At 44.2% G+C, this 22,500-nt stretch overlaps 1 protein-coding gene across 1 annotated transcript in view; it reads right to left on the bottom strand.

Annotated features, from left to right (window-relative positions):
- The window catches only part of LOC143295115 (otoferlin-like), a 566,370-nt gene that overhangs the window by 124,259 nt on the left and 419,611 nt on the right, over positions 1 to 22,500 (bottom strand). The window contains 9 exon segments of the mRNA XM_076606678.1: positions 627 to 819; positions 1,657 to 1,809; positions 4,370 to 4,486; positions 4,660 to 4,893; positions 6,298 to 6,418; positions 6,971 to 7,050; positions 7,367 to 7,394; positions 9,230 to 9,244; positions 16,364 to 16,518. Of these exon segments, the coding sequence (XP_076462793.1) occupies positions 627 to 819; positions 1,657 to 1,809; positions 4,370 to 4,486; positions 4,660 to 4,893; positions 6,298 to 6,418; positions 6,971 to 7,050; positions 7,367 to 7,394; positions 9,230 to 9,244; positions 16,364 to 16,518 (1,096 nt within the window).

Raw genomic sequence — 22,500 nt, 5'->3', positions numbered from 1 at the left:
ATCCAAACCAACCCACTGGTCCAAAAAAATCATGGATAGCTCATTTGCCAGGAAAACTGAAGCCAACTGGACGCCATATTGTTTTACGTATCCGGCCGTCAGTCCGTTGACTAACTGGTGGTAGTTTCTGAACTGTAGCCTTGTATCTTTGATGAAATCGTGTTATGCTTGCCCCCACGATATGCCAAATGTTGTGTCTTGATTGAAATCTGCCAATGGTTTATCTACCAAAGTTAATACAGGAAAACAGTGCAGTGACACGTGGCGCAAACTTGCAGTGGAGACACACACAGGAATGTCAGCTTAACTAATGCCGCGAGCAAGTGAAAGCTGGACGTGAAGCCAGCTGCGCTCGGCTACACATGTGAAGTCGCCGATTCGCGCTATATTGACACGAGAAGCATACTGGCTGAACACATCCGCTGGCTCCAGTTAGCAAGGGGGCTGAATGAAGGCATGCGCTATCCATGTATCTTGAGAACAGTAAAAACCAACCCCTTAACCCAAACCCAATCCACACACAAACCACCCACCTACAACCAATTCCCAAACCAAAACCCAACCCCAGCCCTCCCCCCAAGCCCCCCCCCCTCCAAAAAAAAGCAAAAAACCAGCCATCAGCGAACCTGTGTACTGGATGAAGCGAGGAGGGACGCCTGTGGGTTTGACGGCGTTGAGGAGCGCCTTGCTGTCCTCGTAGCCGCCCGGAAGACCCTGGAGAAAGTCCTTCTTGTGCTTGGTCAGGCCCAGCCACAGGAACAGCTGCAGCTTGGTCTGGATCGTCCACCCGGCCTGCCCGCTCGCCTTCTTCCCGGGCAGCTGTAGCCGGGTGGGTGAGAGATAGGGTTAGGCGCAAGAAGGGTCCATTGGTGAACACGTGTGGCTGGGTCAGTCAGTGTGGGTTTTAGGGGAAATGGGTAGGGTGAGGGTAAGGTAAGAATCCATTGTTGTGATATTTTAGTTGTTTTCTTCTTGGGGGGAGGAGGGGGCTTGGGGGGTGAGGGGGGGGACGGTACAGTTTATTGCGTGTCAGGGTGGATTTTTATTTTGGGGTGGGATGGGGTGGGGGGAGAGATGGGTGTAGGTAGTGTCCATTGTGTGTCAATGTGGCAGTATTTTTTTTTCTTTTTGGTGGGGGGAGGGGTGTGTGGAGGGAGACGTGGGGTGTATGAAGAGAATGGAAGAGTGAGGGTTGTTTTTTTTTTGTTTTTTTTCATTTTTCATTTTTTTTGGACAGAGGGGGCGGAGGGCGGGAGGGGGGGGGATAGGCAGAGTCCATTGTGTGGGAATGTAGCTTTCTGTTGGGGGTAACAAGGGGAAAGGTAGGTATAGTCCATTGTGTGTCAATTTTTTTGCTGTTGATTTTTTTTTTTTTTTGGGGGGGGGGGGTAGAGGTTGGGAGGTTGGTAGAGTCTACTGTGTGTCAATGTGAGTTTTTTTCGGGGGTGGGTTGGGGGAGGGGGGGAGGATGAGGTGTTGGTATAGCCCATTGTGTGTCCACACACACACACACACAATCCCTCCTTGATTATATATATATATATATATATATATATATATATATATATATATATATATATATACATATACATACATACATACATATACATACATACATACATACATATATATATATATCGATAATTGATAACGCACCCGGAGGAACAGCGTCAGCACCTTGCCGCAGTCCTTGCCTCGCTCCTCGTCCACGATGGAGTAGATGATGTGGCGGGCTGGGATCCTGTGGTAGGCCACCCGTCTGCTGCCGCTGATCAGCCAGATGAACAGGTCCGGAAGGGCGTGCTGAGGCTGTCGAGGGTGTGGGGAGGGAGAGGGGGGGGGGCGGAGGATGGCGGTGGAGGGGTTAAATACAGACAGACAGACCATGAAGACATTTTATCAATTGAGATTGGGGGCGTGGGGGTGGGAGGGGGAGGGGGGGTGGTGGAAGAAGCTTTTCTTATCACCGCAAAGACAATCTATAAATGTGGCGTGTGTGTGTGTGTGTGTGTTGGGGGTGGGGGGTGGGGGGTGGGAAGGGTTATCATGACAAAGACAATCGAGGATTAAGTGAATAAGGCGCAAAAAAAAAAAAAAAAAAAAAAAAAAAAATTATTACCACAAATTCAGTCGATAAAATAAGAGTGAAAAAAACTTAATTGCCGCCATGACATCGACAAATGAAGGGTGGGAGCTCTGTTACCGCAAAGGCAATCGAAAAAAAAACAGGGTGGAGGGCTTTGTTATAACAAAGGCAATCCATGAATATGGGAATAAGGTAAATAAGCTTTGTTTACCTCAAAAGCAGTCGATAAAATGCGGGGCGGGGGGCCGGGGGCGGGGGTGGGGGTGTGTGGCGGGGGGAGGGAGCTTAACTGCTGCAAAGTACATTTGATAAATGTGGGGAAAGGAAGCTTTATTACCGCAAAGACAATCGATAAATGGAAGGGGGGGGGGGGGGGGGGAGGCGGTATATTCCGCAGAGATATTCGATAAATGAGGAGAAGGAGCTTTATTCCCGCAATGACAATAAATGAATGAAAGGGAGGGGGGGGGAATATTCCGCAAAGACATTCGATAAATGAGGGGAAAGGAAGCTTTATTACCGCAAAGACAATCGATAAATGGAAAGGGGGGGTGGGGGGTATATTCTGCAATGACATTCGATAAATGATGGAGAGGAAGCTTTATTCCCGCAAAGACGATGGCTGAATGAAGGGCAGGTTGGAAGGTTGGGTGAGGTGGAAGCTTTATCAACCTGCAGTCGATAAATGAGGGGGGAAAAGCTTTATTTCCACAAACAATCGATAAATGATTTGATAATACATCAGTGTTACCTTATCTCTATAATAAGCTTGCCCCTGCCTCTGCCCCCCCCCCCCCACCTCTCCCCATACCACCGCGTCAGTGAGCGAAGTACCCTTCATGGCAGTGCCACCCGACCTGACCTGAGCTAACCTGACCTAACCTGACCTGACCTCTCACCTCCACCATCAGGGTCCTCAGCTTGAGCAGGTACTGCTGCCCTACCCTCAGTTTCTCCCTCATGTTTTGTTTCGTCACCGTGTTCTTCATGGTGTGATCTCGTAGCCAGGTCACGAACTATTGTTTCTCATTTCTAGCACTATTTTTTGTTTGTTTGTTGAAATTTCATTCTGTTGTTGTTGTTGAATATTTTGCACTGGTATTTGTTCACTGATAGATACACCATTCACATTTGCATATTCTCTCTCTCTCTCTCTCTCTCTCTCTCTCTCTCTCTCACGACTGAACACAACTAAACTGGCAGCAAGACACACCGCCAACCGCCAACTCCCGAATCGAACGAACGAACGAACCAACAACCACAAAAACAACAACACAAATCATCCACTATCTACCGAATCGAACGAAATGAATTACAACAACACCATCACCACAACCAACAACAACAGCAACAACACAAATCATCCACTATCTCCCAAAACGAACGAACAACAACAGACAACACAAATCGTCCGCTATCTCCCAAAACGAACGAACAACAACACAACAACAGCAACAACACAAATCATCCGCTATCTCCCAAAACGAACGAACAACAACACAACAACAGCAACAACACGAATCATCCGCTATCTCCCAAAACGAACGAACAACAACACAACAACAGCAACAACACGAATCATCCGCTATCTCCCAAAACGAACGAACAACAACACAACAACAACAACAACACAAATCATCCGCTATCTCCCAAAACGAACGAACAACAACACAACAACAGCAACAACACAAATCATCCACTATCTCCCAAAAACGAACGAACAACAACAACAGCAACAACACAAATCATCCGCTATCTCCCAAAACGAACGAACAACAACACAACAACAGCAACAACACAAATCATCCGCTATCTCCCAAAACGAACGAACAACAACACAACAACACAAATCATCCGCTATCTCCCAAAACGAACGAACAACAACAACAGCAACAACACGAATCATCCGCTATCTCCCAAAAACGAACGAACAACAACACAACAACACAAATCACCCGCTATCTCCCAAAAACGAACGGACAACAACACAACAACAGCAACAACACAAATCATCCGCTATCTCCCAAAAACGAACGAACAACAACACAACAACAGCAACAACACAAATCATCCGCTATCTCCCAAAACGAACGAACAACAACACAACAACACAAATCATCCGCTATCTCCCAAAACGAACGAACAACAACACAACAACAGCAACAACACGAATCATCCGCTATCTCCCAAAAACGAACGAACAACAACACAACAACAGCAACAACACGAATCATCCGCTATCTCCCAAAACGAACGAACAACAACACAACAACAACCTCTCACCTCCACCATCAGGGTTCTCAACTTCAGCAGGTACTGCTGCCCTGCCCTTAGTTTCTCCCTCATGTTGTGTTTCGTCACCGTGTTCTTCATGGTGCGGGCCAGGGTCGACAACTGGTCCTGAAAAAAAAAAAAAAAAAAAAAAAAGGGCATGGGAAGGAGGGAGTTAAGGCGTGACATAGCACACACACACACACACACACACACACCTCCCTCCCACACACACACCTACCACCCACCTATCACCCCCCCCACCCCCCACACACACACCAAACCCACCACACACAACGCACCATCTCACGGATAAGACACTTGTGTCTCTCTCTATCCAGCTTGGTGCGGGAAGAAGAAGAAGAAGAGGAAGACGCCTTTGCCGAGGACCCCGACCCGGAAGCTGAGCTGGAGCGGACGAGGGACACGAACTTGGAGCACCCCTGGCCCAGCTCCTCGTACACGGCCCGCAGGCGTCGCTCCGGGAAGGGCATCTCCTGGGACACCTTGTCCTGAACCTCGCCCAGTCCGTCCTCCTGGAAGCGCGCAGGGACGCACGCAGACGCAAACACACACACACACACACACACACACACACACACACACACACAGATACACACACACGTACACATACACAGACACATGCATACACACGCACGCACATACATACAGACAGACGCACGCACACACACACACATACACACACACATATTCACACACACACACATCACCACACACACACAAACACACACACACACACACACACACACACACACACACACACACACACACACACAAACACACACACACACACACACACACACACACACACACACACACACACACACACACACACACACACACACACACACACACACACACACAGAGGAAGTTATCGTTTATACAAGTTTGTCTTCCGTCGTTTTTTTTTTTTTTATCCCTCTCAGAAGATTCAGCAGCTTGCGTGTGTGATGGAGGAATGGACTGGTGGTTGTGGTTTGAATGAAAGCGCTTTGGTCCGAGTCTATTCCACGAGACTCACCGCCAGTGATGACCATGCTGCTGATGATTATGATGATAATGATAATACTAACATTAATTCTTCTTCTTATTCTTCTTCTCATCAACATCAACCTAAAATGGACCTCCACAGCAGCGTCATCTCCACATCTTCCACCTTCATCAATTATATCTTACGTGTATATCTTTTTTAATAATTATAATCATGATAACTAAATATTATAACTAATATACCGGTGGGTTGTTTGGGGTCTGGTCAGTGATGGTTATGGGTGGTAGTGGTGATGATATTGGTGGTGGATGTTGTTGGTGATGTTAGTGATGACCGTGGCGATGGTGGTGGTGGTGGTGGTGAATGTGTCGCGGTTGGGGTGGTGATGGCTGCACTGCTATTGTTGCTGCTGCTGTTCCGAATACTACTATTTACTACTACCACTACAACTACTACTACGATGACAACTATATCCTGCCGAACGTAGTAGCGGTAACAACAGCAGCAGCAGTTCCTGCACTTGTATTTTCACCGTGGTAGCAGAAGCTCGAAGAAGAAGAGGAAGAGGAAGAGGAAATACATTAATAAATGGATAACAAAATAAAATAAAATAAAACGCACACACACAAAAATGAAGTCAGATTGTTGTTCATTTCAAACGTCATCATCAACACGACTATCAGATACTTTCCCAAGAGAAAGGATGACCTAGGGCACAAGTCCTGAAATACAATGCACACAAGATAAGAGCTCACGCGCGCACACACACACACACACACACACACACACACACACACACCTGCAACATACACACACACGCGCGCGACCAACATTCACATATGCATATAGAAATGCGCGCGTGCATACACACACACACACACACACACACACACACACACACACACACACACAAAACAGACCGACTGACCAGCTTGTCGGCAATCTTATCGATGATGTTGCTATTGTACATCCGCCGCCGATGGTCGACCATGTGCTCCCTGATGTAGACACACGGCTTGCTGTCGTAGTAAGGCAGGTGGTAGTAGTTCCTGCAATGTGTCATGTCATGTCACACATGCGCGCGCACCCATTCACACACGTACAGATACATACATATATTCACAAAGATCCAGACACAGGCACACACACGCACACAAGTACATACGAGCGTCTGAACTTTTAGATATTTTGCAGACTTGTTGATGATACCCTAAAGTTACTGTTTGAAAATTTTCAATGAATTCGGTTTCTCTATCAAAGAGAAAATACTTGTCAAAAAACAATTCACTTTTTTGGGACACCCGATATATCTATATCTATCTATCTATCTATCTATCTATCTATATATATATATATATATATATATATATATATATATATATATATATATATATATATATACAGCACACTACACTACACGACACAAAAAATATTCTCTAACGCAAACACACACACACACACACACACACACACACACACACACACACCCCAACCACACCATACCATGCCAAACCAAACTACACACACTACACGACACGACACACACACACAAACACACACACACACACACACACACTCACACTCTCTCTCTCTCTCTCTACCTGTCCCGGGTGAGTGGTTTCTGGGTGGGGGTGGTGCTCTGCCACTTGGGAACGTCCAGGTGGATGGAGGGCCCCTCATCCTCCCCAACACCTCCTCCCCCTCCCCCTCCTCCCCCTGCATCCTCCTCGCCTTCACTGCGGTCAGCAGCAAAAAGAACCCCCGCCACCCCCATCACAAAAACAAACAAACAAAAAAACCCAAACAAAATACCAACGACAAAAAACAAATAAAAAAAAAAGCACAACATCAGTTATCATAAAATACGTTACACAACAAAACATCATTCAGCTCAGCTGCAATTGAAATGGTTTTTGGTATTATCATTGATGGTGTTGGTGTTGTTGTTGGTGTTGGTGTTGTTGTTACTCCTGCCCCATTCCCAACGGCCTAAGTACACTAAATCAATTATCAGAACTTGAATCGCTGATATACAAGTCAACAGTGGCCAAATTCAATTCTTTCTAGCTCTCCTCTTACATCTTGTTTTTTTTTGTGTTTTTTTGTTTTTGTTTTTTGTTTGTTGTTGTTTCTTTTTTGCATTCATATGATTTCAAACGACAACATTGAAATATGAAAAAAAAACTAGTTCCGTCAAATTGGATTCTGTTCTTCAAGATTTTAACCAGGGACAACCTTTTTTCCATTGTTACAGTTGATTCTCTACAGTGCGCTCAATGCATGTTTCACACGGGTGCTCGGTATTTAGCCCCATCCAAAATACTAGCACTCAGACCACGTATCAAGAACTAATGGAAGGAGAGTGGGGAGGAAGTAAAAACCCCGGTCCGTGTGTGGGATTCGAACTCATGGACACTCGCTTGATAAGGTGCATCACCGCCAGGCCACCGCTGTGCTGTGAACTGACATGCACAGGATCAACGATTCCAAGGACAACTAATCCAAAGACAATGTGTTTGATAGTCAGTCGTGCGCGACTACGACCATCAGAGCAGCAGAGGAGGCAACTGCTGTCCCGCGACTATCTGGGCTAGAATTTGATGATAGTGGAGAGTGTCTTGCCTAAGTGTTACATCCCCACTCACTCGGTCAAGAGGGCTTTAGGACAGTCGGCGGTGGGATGGTTCCCTAAGGCCAATTCACCCCAAAGATGCAGCACTAGTGCAATCCTGCCTTCTAGTTTGAGAGTCATAGTCCTTCACAAAAGACTAGGATGTAAACGACTTCCCATTGCAATGGAGAAAACATTGATCATACAGCTCTCACTTTGCTGTTGGCCCACCTGTAAACTTATGTCTAGTCTGTGATATAAGCTGGGCACCACTCCAAGGACAAGGAACTGAGGTAATCAACCCAGAAACACAGAGATCGCATACCCAGATTCAAACACTCCACTGTTGGACGCCGTTCTTTCTCTGTCTCTGGACCTTGTATTTGGAATGAACTTTCTCTGTTGCTTTGTCAGGTCTCCGCACTCAGCTCTTTCAAGTCTGGCCACCTCTTCACAAAATAGCCTCCCGTGCCTACCTCTTCCTTATCTTCAGTTTCTTCAGTTTTTGAGTTATGCATGCGTGTGAATGACTGGTGTGAAAGCGCTTAGATTTGTCTCTGCACAAGATTCAGCGCTATATAAATACCATTATCATTATTAGAGATCAACCAAGACAATGAACCCAGCGACCTCAAACCCAAGAACCTTAATCCAAAACCACAGTAATTTCAAGACACCAAACCCCAAAAGACCAGTCAGCATGGCCAACAGCCGATCAACACCACCACACGAGCTGGTCAGACTTTACGTATAAATCTCCCTTTTCCTCCATGGTTAGGAGTTAAAGATGTTTTGTTTCCGATAAGCAAGGCTTTCTAATCCGGCTGTACTGATGAAACAGAGACCCTAAACATGATTTCTTATTCATCAGCCCAGTCCAGTTAGCCAGCCGGCCCTCTAACCACTCTACCAACCAGATCAGTAAGACAATTAATGCATCATCTCTCCCTATTCTTGAACATGACAACTATCCTAGCTTTGTGTAAAACATTACCATATAGATTAAATAAAAATGATAAGGCAAAATGAACAAAGAAGTAAATACATTTGAACATAGCTGAGAGAAAGGTACTGGCGTTGAGGGCAAATGAAGATAACGAAAATCAGCATTGTTCAACAAAGCCACACACGCCCACACTTAAGCGCAAACACCGACACAATAAGGCAGGCAAAAGCACACAGACACAGAAACGCAAGAAACGCTGGTGAACTCTCCATACGAACGGCGAAAGAGACGACGTTAACTTACTCAGTACGGCCAGTCCTCTCTTCTCCTCTACACAGACCCCTCGGATGTCCAGTGGGTGTCTGAATGACCCAAGCTTTAGCTTCTGTTGTCAGAATTGTGGTATTCTTTGTCAACATTCACCTCTTCAGTATAAGAGCCTTCCGCTTGCAATGTATTGATGATGGTAACTGGGGTGAAACGCTGTTAACGTCGTCTCTTTTGCCGTTCGTATGGAGAGACTTAACAGCGTTTCACCCCAGTTACCATCTTCAAAACATTGCAAGCGGAAGGCTCTTATACTGAAGAGGTGAATGTTGACAAAGAATACCATAATTCTGACGACGGAAGCTAAAGCTTGGGTCATTCAGACACCCACTGGACACCCGAAGGGTCTGTGTAGAGGAGAAGAGAGGACTGGCCGTACTGAGTGAGTTAAAAATCACCCCAAAGGAGTTCAGATACTTGGACACAAACAGCCAGGAATAACACGGTTTGCACAACAGAATCTAAAATCGTTTTTACCAAACTTCTAGGAAAATTCTTGTGAATGTAGTTTTGACTATTCCAAGATGTTATCTGCTATTGCAGAAGGTTTGCTGCATTGTCCAGTAAGGCATTTGTTATAGTTGTTTGATGTTAGCGTTACCTCCTATTATGCTTATGTCTCCCTTTTATTTTTTCCAACGCTTTGTATCTTTCCCCATCACACACGCGCACATACACATACACACACACACACCATTCTTCACCCTCTGCCCAGTACTGTTCCTACCACCACGCCCCCGCTCTGCCCCCCCCCCCCCCCCCCCCCTTTTTTCTTTCTTCCGTCTAATAAGTAATATCACTAACAGTTGAAAGACGTTAAACTGAAGACTGCTACTACTACGGTTTGCACAAACGGAGTAATCACGGCTCACATGGCTTAGACCGTCTCCAGTGAGCCTGAAAAAAATATTTGTTTGTATTTTGTATTTCTTTTTATCATCACAACAGATTTCTCTGTGTTAAATTCGGGCTGCTCTCCCCAGGGAGAGCGCGTCGCTATACTACAGCGCCATACTTTTTTCCCCCTGCGTGCAACTGGTTTATTTGTTTTTCCTATCGAAGTGGATTTTTCTATAGAATTTTGCCAGGACCAACACTTTTGTTGCCGTGGGTTCTTTTACGTGCGCTAGGTGGATTAACACTGGAGCGCCACGCATTCTGGGTGGGTTTTTTTTTGTTTTGTTTTTTTTTCTGCCTTTTTTTTTATCTGCCTGCAAGTGTATTTGTTTTCCAATCAAGGTGGGTTTTGCTACAGAGTTTTTGCCAGGACAACAACCTTTTTGCTGCCGAGCGAGTTCTTTTACGTGCACAAAATGCATGCTACACACGTAGACAAAATGCATGCTACACACGCAAGACCTCAGTTTATCGTCTGATCCGAACTACTGGCGGCCAAGACCACCACTAAAATTCTAATGGAAGGAAAGAAAGAAAGAAAGAAAGAGATAAGATAAGGTAAAATAGAATAGAATAAAATAAAATGTAACAAACAAGCCAACAAAAACTTCTTTTTTTCCCCTTTTCGTTAGATCAGATGGACACCCAAGTCTCCGCGATGAAGGCAGCTAACTGTACGCTGCAGGTCCTCCACACAGCAACCGCACAGCTTCTTCAGGGTCAACTGCAGTTGTTGCGTCGGGCCAGCCAGTACCTCAACAACAAGCTAACTAACAGCCAGTACAGTACCTCAACAACAAGCTAACAGCCAGTACCTCAACAACAAGCTAACAGCCAGTACAGTACCTCAATAACAAGCTAACTAACAGCCAATACAGTACCTCAACAACAAGCTAACAGCCAGTACCTCAACAACAAGCTAACAGCCAGTACCTCAACAGCAAGTTAACTAACAGCCAGTACCTCAACAAGCTAACTAAAAGCCAGTACAGTGCCTCAACAACAAGCTAACTAACAGCCAGTACAGTACCTCAACAACAAGCTAACTAACAGCCAGTACAGTACCTCAACAACAAGCTAACTAACAGCCAGTACAGTGCCTCAACAACAAGCTAACTAACAGCCAGTACAGTGCCTCAACAACAAGCTAACTAACAGCCAGTACAGTGCCTCAACAACAAGCTAACTAACAGCCAGTACAGTACCTCAACAACAAGGTAACTAACAGCCAGTACCTCAACAACAAGCTAACTAACAGCCAGTACAGTACCTCAACAACAAGGTAACTAACAGCCAGTACAGTACCTCAATAACAAACTAACAGCCAATACCTCACAACAAGCTAACAGCCAGTACCTCAACAGCAAGCTAACAGCCAGTACAGTACCTCAACAACAAGCTAACAGCCAGTACAGTACCTCAACCACAAACTAACTAACAGCCAATACAGTACCTCAACAACAAGCTAACTAACAGCCAGTATCTCAACAAGCTAACTAACAGCCAGTGCCTCAACAACAAGCTAGCTAACAGCCAGTACAGTACCTCAATAACAAGCTAACTAACAGCCAATACAGTACCTCAACAACAAGCTAACAGCCAGTACAGTACCTCAACAACAAGCTAACTAACAGCCAATACAGTACCTCAACTACAAACTAACAGCCAGTACCTCAACAACAAGCTAGCTAACAGCCAGTACCTCAACAGCAAGTTAACTAACAGCCAATACCTCACAACAAGCTAACAGCCAGTACCTCAACAGCAAGCTAACAGCCAGTACAGTACCTCAACAACAAGCTAACTAACAGCCAGTACCTCAACAACAAGCTAACTAACAGCCAGTACAGTACCTCAACAACAAGGTAACTAACAGCCAGTACCTCAACAACAAGCTAACTAACAGCCAGTACAGTACCTCAACAACAAGGTAACTAACAGCCAGTACAGTACCTCAATAACAAACTAACAGCCAATACCTCACAACAAGCTAACAGCCAGTACCTCAACAGCAAGCTAACAGCCAGTACAGTACCTCAACAACAAGCTAACAGCCAGTACCTCAACAACAAGCTAACAGCCAGTACAGTACCTCAACAACAAGCTAACAGCCAGTATCTCAACAAGCTAACTAACAGCCAGTGCCTCAACAACAAGCTAGCTAACAGCCAGTACAGTACCTCAATAACAAGCTAACTAACAGCCAATACAGTACCTCAACAACAAGCTAACAGCCAGTACCTCAACAACAAGCTAGCTAACAGCCAGTACAGTACCTCAATAACAAGCTAACTAACAGCCAATACAGTACCTCAACAACAAACTAACAGCCAGTACCTCAACAACAAGCTAACTAACAGCCAGTACAGTGCCTCAACAACAAGCTAACTAACAGCCAGTACAATACCTCAGCAACAAGCTAACTAACAGCCATACCTCAACAACAAGCTAACAGCCAGTACAGTACCTCAACAACACGCTAACAGCCAGTACAGTACCTCAACAACAAGCTAACTAACAGCCAGTACAGCACCTCAACAACAAGCTAACTAACAGCCATTACAGCACCTCAACAACAAGCTAACAGCCAGTACCTCGACAACAAGCTAACTAACAGCCAGTACAGTACCTCAACAACAAGCTAACTAACAGCCAGTACCTCGACAACAAGCTAACTAACAGCCAGTACAGTACCTCAACAACAAGCTAACTAACAGCCAGTACCTCGACAACAAGCTAACTAACAGCCAGCACCTCAACAACAAGCTAACTAACAGCCAGCACCTCAACAACAAGCTAACTGCCAGTACCTCGACAACAAGCTAACTAACAGCCAGTACCTCAACAACAAGCTAACTAACAGCCAGTATAGTACCTCAACAACAAGCTAACTAACAGCCAGTACAGTACCTCAACAACAAGCTAACTAACAGCCAGTACCTCAACAACAAGCTAACTAACAGCCAGTACAGTACCTCAACAACAAGCTAACAGCCAGTACAGTACCTCAACAACAAGCTAACAGCCAGTACAGTACCTCAACAACAAGCTAACAGCCAGTACAGTACCTCAACAACAAGCTAACAGCCAGTATCTCAACAACAAGCTAACTAACAGTCAGTACAGTACCTCAACAACAAGCTAACTAACATCCAGAACAGTACCTCAATAACAAGCTAGCTAACAGCCAGTACAGTACCTCAACAACAAGCTAACAGCCAGTATCTCAACAACAAGCTAACTAACAGTCAGTACAGTACCTCAACAACAAGCTAACAGTCAGTATAGTACCTCAACAACAAGCTAACAGCCAGTACAGTACCTCAACAACAAGCTAACTAACAACCAGTACAGTACCTCAACAACAAGCTAACAGCCAGTACAGTACCTCAACAACAAGCTAACTAACAGCCAGTACCTCAACAACAAGCTAACTAACAGCCAGTACAGTACCTCAACAACAAGCTAACTAACAACCAGTACAGTACCTCAACAACAAGCTAACAGCCAGTACAGTACCTCAACAACAAGCTAACTAACAGCCAGTACCTCAACAACAAGCTAACTAACAGCCAGTACCTCAACAACAAGCTAACTAACAGCCAGTGAAGTACCTCAACAAGCTAACAGCCAGTACAGTACCTCAACAACAAGCTAACTAACAGCCAGTGAAGTACCTCAACAACAAGCTAACTAACAGCTAGTACAGTACCTCAACAACAAGCTAACAGCCAGTACAGTACCTCAACAACAAGCTAACTAACAGCCAGTACAATACCTCAACAGCAAGCTAACTAACAGCCAGTACAGTACCTCAACAACAAGCTAACTAACAGCCAGTACAGTACCTCAACAACAAGTTAACTAACAGCCAGTACAGTACCTCAACAACAAGCTGACTAACAGCCAGTGTAGTACCTCAACAACAAGTTACCTAACAGCCAGTACCTCAACAACAAGCTAACAGCCAGTACCTCAACAACAAGCTAACAGCCAGTACAGTACCTCAACAACAAGTTACCTAACAGCCAGTACAGTACCTCAACAACAAGTTACCTAACAGCCAGTACTTCAACAACAAGCTAACAGCCAGTACCTCAACAACAAGCTAACTAACAGCCAGTGAAGTACCTCAACAACAAGCTAACAGCCAGTGAAGTACCTCAACAACAAGCTAACAGCCAGTGAAGCACCTCAACAACAAGCTAACAGCCAGTGAAGTACCTCAACAACAAGCTAACAGCCAGTACCTCAACAACAAGCTGACTAACAGCCAGTGAAGTACCTCAACAACATGCTAACAGCCACTGAAGCACCTCAACAACAAGCTAACAGCCAGTACCTCAACAACAAGCTAACTAACAGCCAGTGAAGTACCTCAACAACAAGCTAACAGCCAGTGAAGCACCTCAACAACAAGCTAACTAAAAGGCAGTACCTCAACAACAAGCTAACTAACAGCCAGTGAAGTACCTCAACAATAAGCTAACAGCCAGTGAAGTACCTCAACAACAAACTAACAACCAGTACAATACCTCAACAACACGCTAACTAACAGCCAGTACCTCAACGACAAGCTAACTAAGCTACAGAAACGAAAGCCACACGACTGACTGAAACAGGCCTTGGTGAAAGGGTCGGGGTGGTACCTGAACGACAAACTGACTAAGCTACAGAAACGAAAAACACATGACCCAATCACGCCTTGGTGAGTAGGTCGTGTCAGCACTTCAACAGCAAGCTAACTAAGCTACAGAAAGGAAAGACACACGACCCAATCACGCCTTGGTGAGTAGGTCGTGACAGCACTTCAACAGCAAGCTAACTAAGCTACACAAAGGAAAGACACACGACTGACTGCATCACTTCTTGATGGGTTGGTCGGGCCAGGCAGTACCTCAACTTATCTATTTATTTATTTATCTATTTTAATATTTATTATTTATTTATTTATTTATTTTTTTGTACGCTTATAGTTTACTTCATCAAGTTTTTGCGCCTTAAACATATTATTATTATTAGTAGTAGTAGTTCTTTTTTATGTATTTATCTTCTTTTTTCTCAAGGCCTGACTAAACGCGTCGGGTTACGCTGCTGGTCAGGCATCTGCTTGGCAGATGTGGTGTAGCGTATATGCATTTGTCCGAACGCAGTGACGCCTCCTTGAGCTACTGAAACTGAAACTGAAACAGTACCTCAACAACGAAGAGACTAAGCCAAAGATAACGAAAGACACTCGACTGATGCCTTGGTGGGAGGGTCGGGCCGGTATATACTCCTCAACAATATAGAAATTAAGCTACAGAAATGAAAGACACACGTGGCGGGCGCAATATGCCGAGTGGCTAAAGCGTTGGTCTTTGAATCTGAGGGTCCCGGGTTCGAATCTCGGTAACGGCGCCTGGTGGGAAAAGGGTGTAGATTTTTTTTTTTTCCCCGATCTCCCAGGTCAACATAATTATGTTACAGACCTGCTTAGTGCCTGAACCCCCTTCGTGTGTATACGCATGGCATGCAGAAGATCAAATACGCAACGTGGGTCATGGAAACAAGAACATACCCAGCATGCACGCCCCCGAAAACGGAGTATGGCTGCCTACATGGCGGGGTAAACACGGTCATACACATAAAAGCCCACCCGTGTACCCACGAGAGAACGTGGGAGTTGCAGCCCACGGACGGAGGAGAAGAAGAAGGAAGACCCACACGACAAACGCCTTGGTGGCTGGGGTATTTGTATTTGTATTTCTTTTTTTTTATCACAACAGATTTCTCTGTGTGAAATTCGGGCTGCTCTCCCCAGGAAGAGCGCGTCGCTATACTACAGCGCCACCCATTTTTTTTTTTTTTTTTTTTCCTGCGTGCAGTTTTATTTGTTTTTCCTATCGAAGTGGATTTTTCTACAGAATTTTGCCAGGAACAACCCTTTTGTTGCCGTGGGTTCTTTTACGTGCGCTAAGTGCATGCTGCACACGGGACCTCGGTTTATCGCCTCATCCGAATGACTAGCGTCCAGACCACCACTCAAGGTCTAGTGGAGGGGGAGAAAATATCGGCGGCTGAGCCGTGATTCGAACCAGCGCGCTCAGAGTCTCTCGCTTCCTAGGCGGACGCGTTACCTCTAGGCCATCACTCCACTGTGTGTGTACCGGGTGGGGCCGGTACCTCAACAACAAACTAAGCTACAGAAACGAAAAGACACACATGACTTACGCCTTGGTGGGAGGGTTGTAGCCATCCAGCACGTTCCCGGCGTTGCCGATGCTGCACTCGAAGTGTAAGGGTTTCTCCGACAGCTTGCGGTCAATCATGGACGCCTCCAGGAAGCAGCCGAACAGGAAGAACTCCTCCAGCTGCCCTGCTGCCGTCTGGTGGTGTTGGGGGGTGTGGAGGGGAGGGGGGGGGGGCGGGGGTGGGGGGAGAACATAAAGAAAGACTTGTTGTACGTGTTGTTCACGTGTTGTACGTGTGTGTGTGTCTGTGTGTGTGTGTGTGTGTGTGTGTGTGTGTGTGTGTGTGTGTTGTGGGTGTGTTTGCATGTGTGTGTGTTTGTGTGTGTGTGTGTGTGTGTGTGTGTGTGTGTGTGTGTGTGTGTTTGCATGTGTGTGTGTGTGTGTGTGTGTGTGTGTGTGTGTGTGTGTGTGTGTGTGTAGCTGTATGAATGTATGTACGTGTGTGGGAAGGGGAGGATGGGAGGCGGAGGGGGCCAGGGGGGTGGGGCGGGGGCGTGTGTTTACGTGTGTGCATGCATGCATGCATGAATCTCTGTGTGTGTGTGTGTGTGTGTGTGTGTGTGTGTGTGTGCGAGAGAGAGAGAGAGAGAGAGAGAGAGAGAGAGAGAGAGAGAGAGAGAGCCTACGTGCGTGTGATAGCCAAAGAGTTAGCAGTGTAAGTTACTTTGAGTTGCACAGGAAATTTGTTCGTGCGGGCAGAGCGCAACTGGTGGGGAGCTGCACAGCTGTGTGCGGGCAGCAATCAGGTATTATGAGTGTGGTCTGTGTGTGGAGTGAATGGAAATCGGGCTTGTGATTGTGAGCGAGTGGACATACAGACGTCTGGTCCGAACACAATGGATAGTAATTCGGTTTATGTTTAACTGATAGCAATGAGGTCTGGGTTATCTATGTGTGTGTGTATATATATATTTTGTATGATAGTCAGTCACGTTCGTCTATAACCGACCATCAGAACAGCAGAGGAGGCAACTGCTAGCAGCCCCAACTATCTGGGCTAGAATTTGATTACATTGGAGAGTGTCTTGCCCAAGTTACAGCCCCCAAATCCATCCCCCGGCCCCCGCCCCCCCTACAGAGACACACACACACACCCCTTCCCACTCTCTCGGCCAGGAGAGTTTTAAGACAGTCGGCGTTGGGATGGTTCAACAGGCAAACAACCAAATTCTGCCAACTGACTACTCATGGGCGATTAAAAAAACAACAACTAAAAACAAAGCCCGAAAAAAGACGGGAAAAGCATTTCAAGACCGTGTATGAAACCATGTAGGTTCACACGGAGCAGCCAAAAAAAACAACAAAAAAATAAAAAAAACAACCCCCCCCCCAAAAAAAAAACAACCCAAAAAACCAAAAAAACACAACAAAAAACAAAAAAACAAAAACAAAACAAAACAAAAAAACAACAACAACAAAAAACAAAACAACAACAACAACAAAACAGCTTTGCCTCCACCAAGTGGAACCACTGGCATGCTCCTCTTATTTACGACAATGGTGGATTGATTTGATATTCTTTCGAAATATAGCCATCCATTAAACATAGGCTTTTTAACAACAACAGTATCAGTATTAGTATCAGTAGCTCAAGGAGACGTCACTGCGTTCGGTCAAATCCATATACGCTACACCACATCTGCCAAGCAGATGCCTGACCAGCAGTGTAACCCAACGCGCTTAGTCAGGTCTTGAGAAAAAAAAAAGAAATAAAATAAAATAAATTAAAATAACATTTTTTTAAAAATAATAAAATAATAGATAAATACATAAAAATACTATTGCTAATAATAATAATATTTATAAGGCGCAAAATCTTGATGAAGTCAACTCTAAGCGCGCGCGCGCACCTACACATACACACACACACACACACACACACACACACACACACACACACACACACACACACACACACACACACACACACACACACACACACACACACACACACACACACAAAACACAACAATGATGATAAATAAGCAAATAAATGTAAAACATGCAGACACACATTTAACAATGATAATAATAATAATAATAATAATAATAATAATAATAATAATAATAATAATAATAATAATAATAATAATAACAACAAGACCAGGAGAGCAAAATTAATGACAAACAAACAATAAAGAGTGGTGACTGTCTCCGTACAGACACAAGGTACACACACAACTTGAAGCCAAACTTGCTTTTGCTACCGAGTCAGCTAGCAACACTTGGCAAATAAAATTACACAGGAACAAATCCCAGATACTTTTTCCTCCAAAAAAAGGAGCGGAGGCTCCGTGATTGTCTGTATACCGATGGAATGTTATCAAAAACTCCAAACCTTCTTTTCGATGATGCGTGTCTCATTAATTTCAGTAAAAAAAAAAAAAAAAAAAAAAAAGAAAAAAAAAGGATACTGATAGCGAAAATAACATTATCTGTTTTGACGTGGGGAAAAAAAAAGAAGATTGTTAACTCACTCAGTACGGCCAGTCCTCTCTTCTCCTCTACACAGACCCCTCGGATGTCCAGTGGGTGTCTGAATGGCCCAACCTTTAGCTTCCGTCGTCAGAATTGTGGTATTCTTTGTCAACATTCACCTCTTCTGTATAAGAGCCTTCCGCTTGCAATATTTTGATGATGGTAACTGGGGTGAAACGCTGTTAACGTCATCTCTTTCGCCGTTCGTATGGGGAGAGTTAATGTGCATTTGTTTGTTAGATTGTGTGGGCTTGTTGTGTTTGATTATTGTTTGGACATCACTCTTTTTGTTATTTTATATGGTGTGTGTGTGAAAGATGTTCATGTACAATGTTTCAATGTCCCTAGAGGGTACATAAAATAACCTTGTTGCCTTGCCTTGCCTTGCTATGTTGGACTGAGCGGTCATCAGATCGCCATTTTGGTATCACCGACCCACATTGGTAGTATGGTACCTAAATCGTCAAGGATACAAAAATACCAAAACAGTGGAGCTATAGACCGCAATTTTTAAGTTTTATATGCGCAACAGTAATTTTACACACACACACACCCTTCCCCCCACCCTTACTAGTTTTCAGTGGTGGTCAGGGTACTAGTCTTTCAGATAAGACGAAAAACCGAGGTTCCGTGTGCATCATGCACCCAGCTAGCGCATGTAAAAGAACCAATGGCAATAAAAGGCTTGTCCCTGACAAAATTTTGTAGAAAATTTTAACTTTGATGATTAAACAAATACATTTGCAGACAGAAAAAAAAATGTGGGTGGCGTTAGACTGTGGCGACGCGCTCTCCCAGTTCGGACAGAGCAGCCCGAAATTCACACGGAGAAGTCTGTTATGACAAAAGCCAATACAGACAATACGTCCAATACCATGCACTTCAGTTCAGCTCAATTCAGTTACTTAAGGAGGCGTCATTACGTTCGGACAAATCCATACAAGCTACACCACATCTGTTGAGCAGATGTCTGACCAGCAGTGTAACCCAACGCGTCTAGAATGAATAAACATAGAAAATATAAATTAAATGATAAAATAAACATAAATAAATAAATAAAAATGTAAGAAGATAGATAAACAAATTAATAATATATAAATAAATGAAATAAAATGCAGGGAAAGAAAAAAAACAACAAAAAAACAAACAACAACAACAACAGCAACAAAACAAAAACCAACTATACAATACAATACAGTCTGTGACCATTCTGGTCTGAATACCAAGAATAAAACAGCGGAGAGTCGTTACAACGCTGACATTCCTGAAGCAACAAGATCTCATATCTCTTTTTTTGTTGTTGTTTTTCATGTGATTTCTGGAACTGTACCTCATCAATATATCCATAGTGTGGAGTGATGGCCTAGAGGTAACGCGTCCGCCTAGAAAGCGAGAGAATCTGAGCGCGCTGGTTCGAATTCCGGCACAGCTGCCAGTAATTTTTCCCACTCCACTAGACCTTGAGTGGTGGTCTGGATGCTAGTCATTCGGATGGGACGATAAACCGACGTCCCGTGTTCAGCATGCACTTAGCGCACGTAAAAGAACCCACGGCAACAAAAGGGTTTTCCCTGGCAACAATCTGTTCAAAAATCCACTTCGATAAACAAAACTGCTCGCAGGAAAAAAAAAGAAAAAAAAAAAGGGTGGCGCTCTCAGTGTAGCGACGCGCTCTCCTTGGGAGAGCAGCCCGAAATTCACACAGATAAATCTGTTGTGACCAAAAAACAAAAACAAAAAAGACAAAAAAAAAGGACTAATACAGCAATAGTAATACAAATAATATCCCTGACCTTTTAAGCAATACCGGCGCTGGGCATCGATCCTCGACCGATGTGCAGCGAACAGCTCGACATCGGTCCCCGAATAATCAACGGATGTATGACGTTCAATTCTCGGTCAATGAAAGTCAACGCGGACCTTTCTTGATTCTTGAAGTTTGCTTTCGCTGCTGTCCTCCTGCAAGAACTTTTCACTACGATGGCCGATAGAACCGCGCTCAGAAAAGTCCAACTAGGAATCAAACCCTTGATCCACAGATGGGCCACGTGACCTCCTCCTCCTCCAGACTATATATTTGCCAAGTCTTCCACCAAAATTACCAACGAACTCCAACTTTTTTTTTTTTTTTTTTTTTTTTTTTTTACTGACGAACTCTTACCAAAATTATCGTACGTAACGATTACCGATGTCGTTCAATGACATTTTCGTCGGGATACCAGCGAAAGCACTGAATTTTTTGTATAGATCGAGGATCGACGCCCAGCTACTTCGTTTAAGCAAAGTATCATCCCTCTGTTCAGGGTTTCTCCGCTCTACTGCTCATTATAGAATCGTTCTGCGTTCCCAAACTGAACAGCAGTGAACCTTTAAGTTAGTTCTTCGGCTAAAAAAAAAAGAAAAAAAAAAAAAACAAAAAAAAAACACCCAAACACATGGAATTCACTGCCTTTTCCAATCTGTCACAGTCCGTCGCTCAGACCCTTTGAATCAAATCAAAGATCAAATAAAGAGTGGTGGCTCTCCCCGTACACAAGAGCATACAGCATCTGTACTGTATACAGTATCTCGGCTTGTTCCAATGTACCTTTTATTTTACCTGTGTGCCAGCTGAATAAGATCAGCATCAGCAGCATTGATTTGAAAGTTGTGTACCTTGTGTGTGGAGAGAGTTACCACTCTTTATATATATATATATATGCATATATATATATATATATATATATATATATATATATATATATATCATTATTATTTGTTAATCATTTACTCTCCTCGCCACATTATTCTTTCGTATCAAATCAAAAAGCGTTCATATTTTTCAAGCAGTATCTATATAACCAAGGCACTCCATTCTATATCTGTATCAATTTGTATGGATCCGCATCTATTTCATCCAAGAAATATATATATATATATATATATGTGTGTGTGTGCGAGCGCGCTTCGTGTCCTGACTGACATACTACTGTAAAGTGCTTTGAGAGGTTTGAAAGCGCTGTGTTGATGCACTATGATAATCATCATCATCATTACACGACACAGGCTTATCCATTCTCTGTGAGTTCTTCAGAAACGTCGACACACCGTATTTATCCTCAAGTGTTCATGATTCAGAGGACCTTGCTTATAAACGGTGTGTGTACATAGTACACTGTATTCATATCATATCAGTCTTTGTTTCCGATACACCATCCAATTTTCTCACCACATTTATGAATTTACATGCGCAAATTTGCACACATGCATACACACACACACACACACACGCACGCGCGCGTGCACAAAGCACAAATACCAACGCAGGTACAGACGCACCACACATACACGCACACGAACTCACGTTAGCGCACGTATGGACTTACATCCACACACACAGATGCAGAAACACAGTCCGTGTGTGTGTGTGTGTGTGTGTGTTCATTTTGATCGTGGTAGAATTAGAGTCAAGGAAAGTCAAATAAAAACAAGAAACAACAACAACAACAACGACCGGGCAATACCTATGATTCACCCAATTATGTTCCGAAATCGTGCTAGAAACGACAGGTTGTACCAAAACCGACACTTTCCATCGAGTGAAAACGAATCGAAACAAGCGGCTCTGAAGATTGTAGGAAGCACCGTCTGAAGTCATAT

This window comes from Babylonia areolata, chromosome 20, assembly GCF_041734735.1.
Source record: "Babylonia areolata isolate BAREFJ2019XMU chromosome 20, ASM4173473v1, whole genome shotgun sequence".
NCBI classification, from domain to species: Eukaryota; Metazoa; Mollusca; class Gastropoda; order Neogastropoda; family Buccinidae; genus Babylonia; species Babylonia areolata.
The sequence above is the reverse complement of the archived record's forward strand: the minus strand, read 5'-3'. Positions and strand labels throughout refer to the sequence as shown.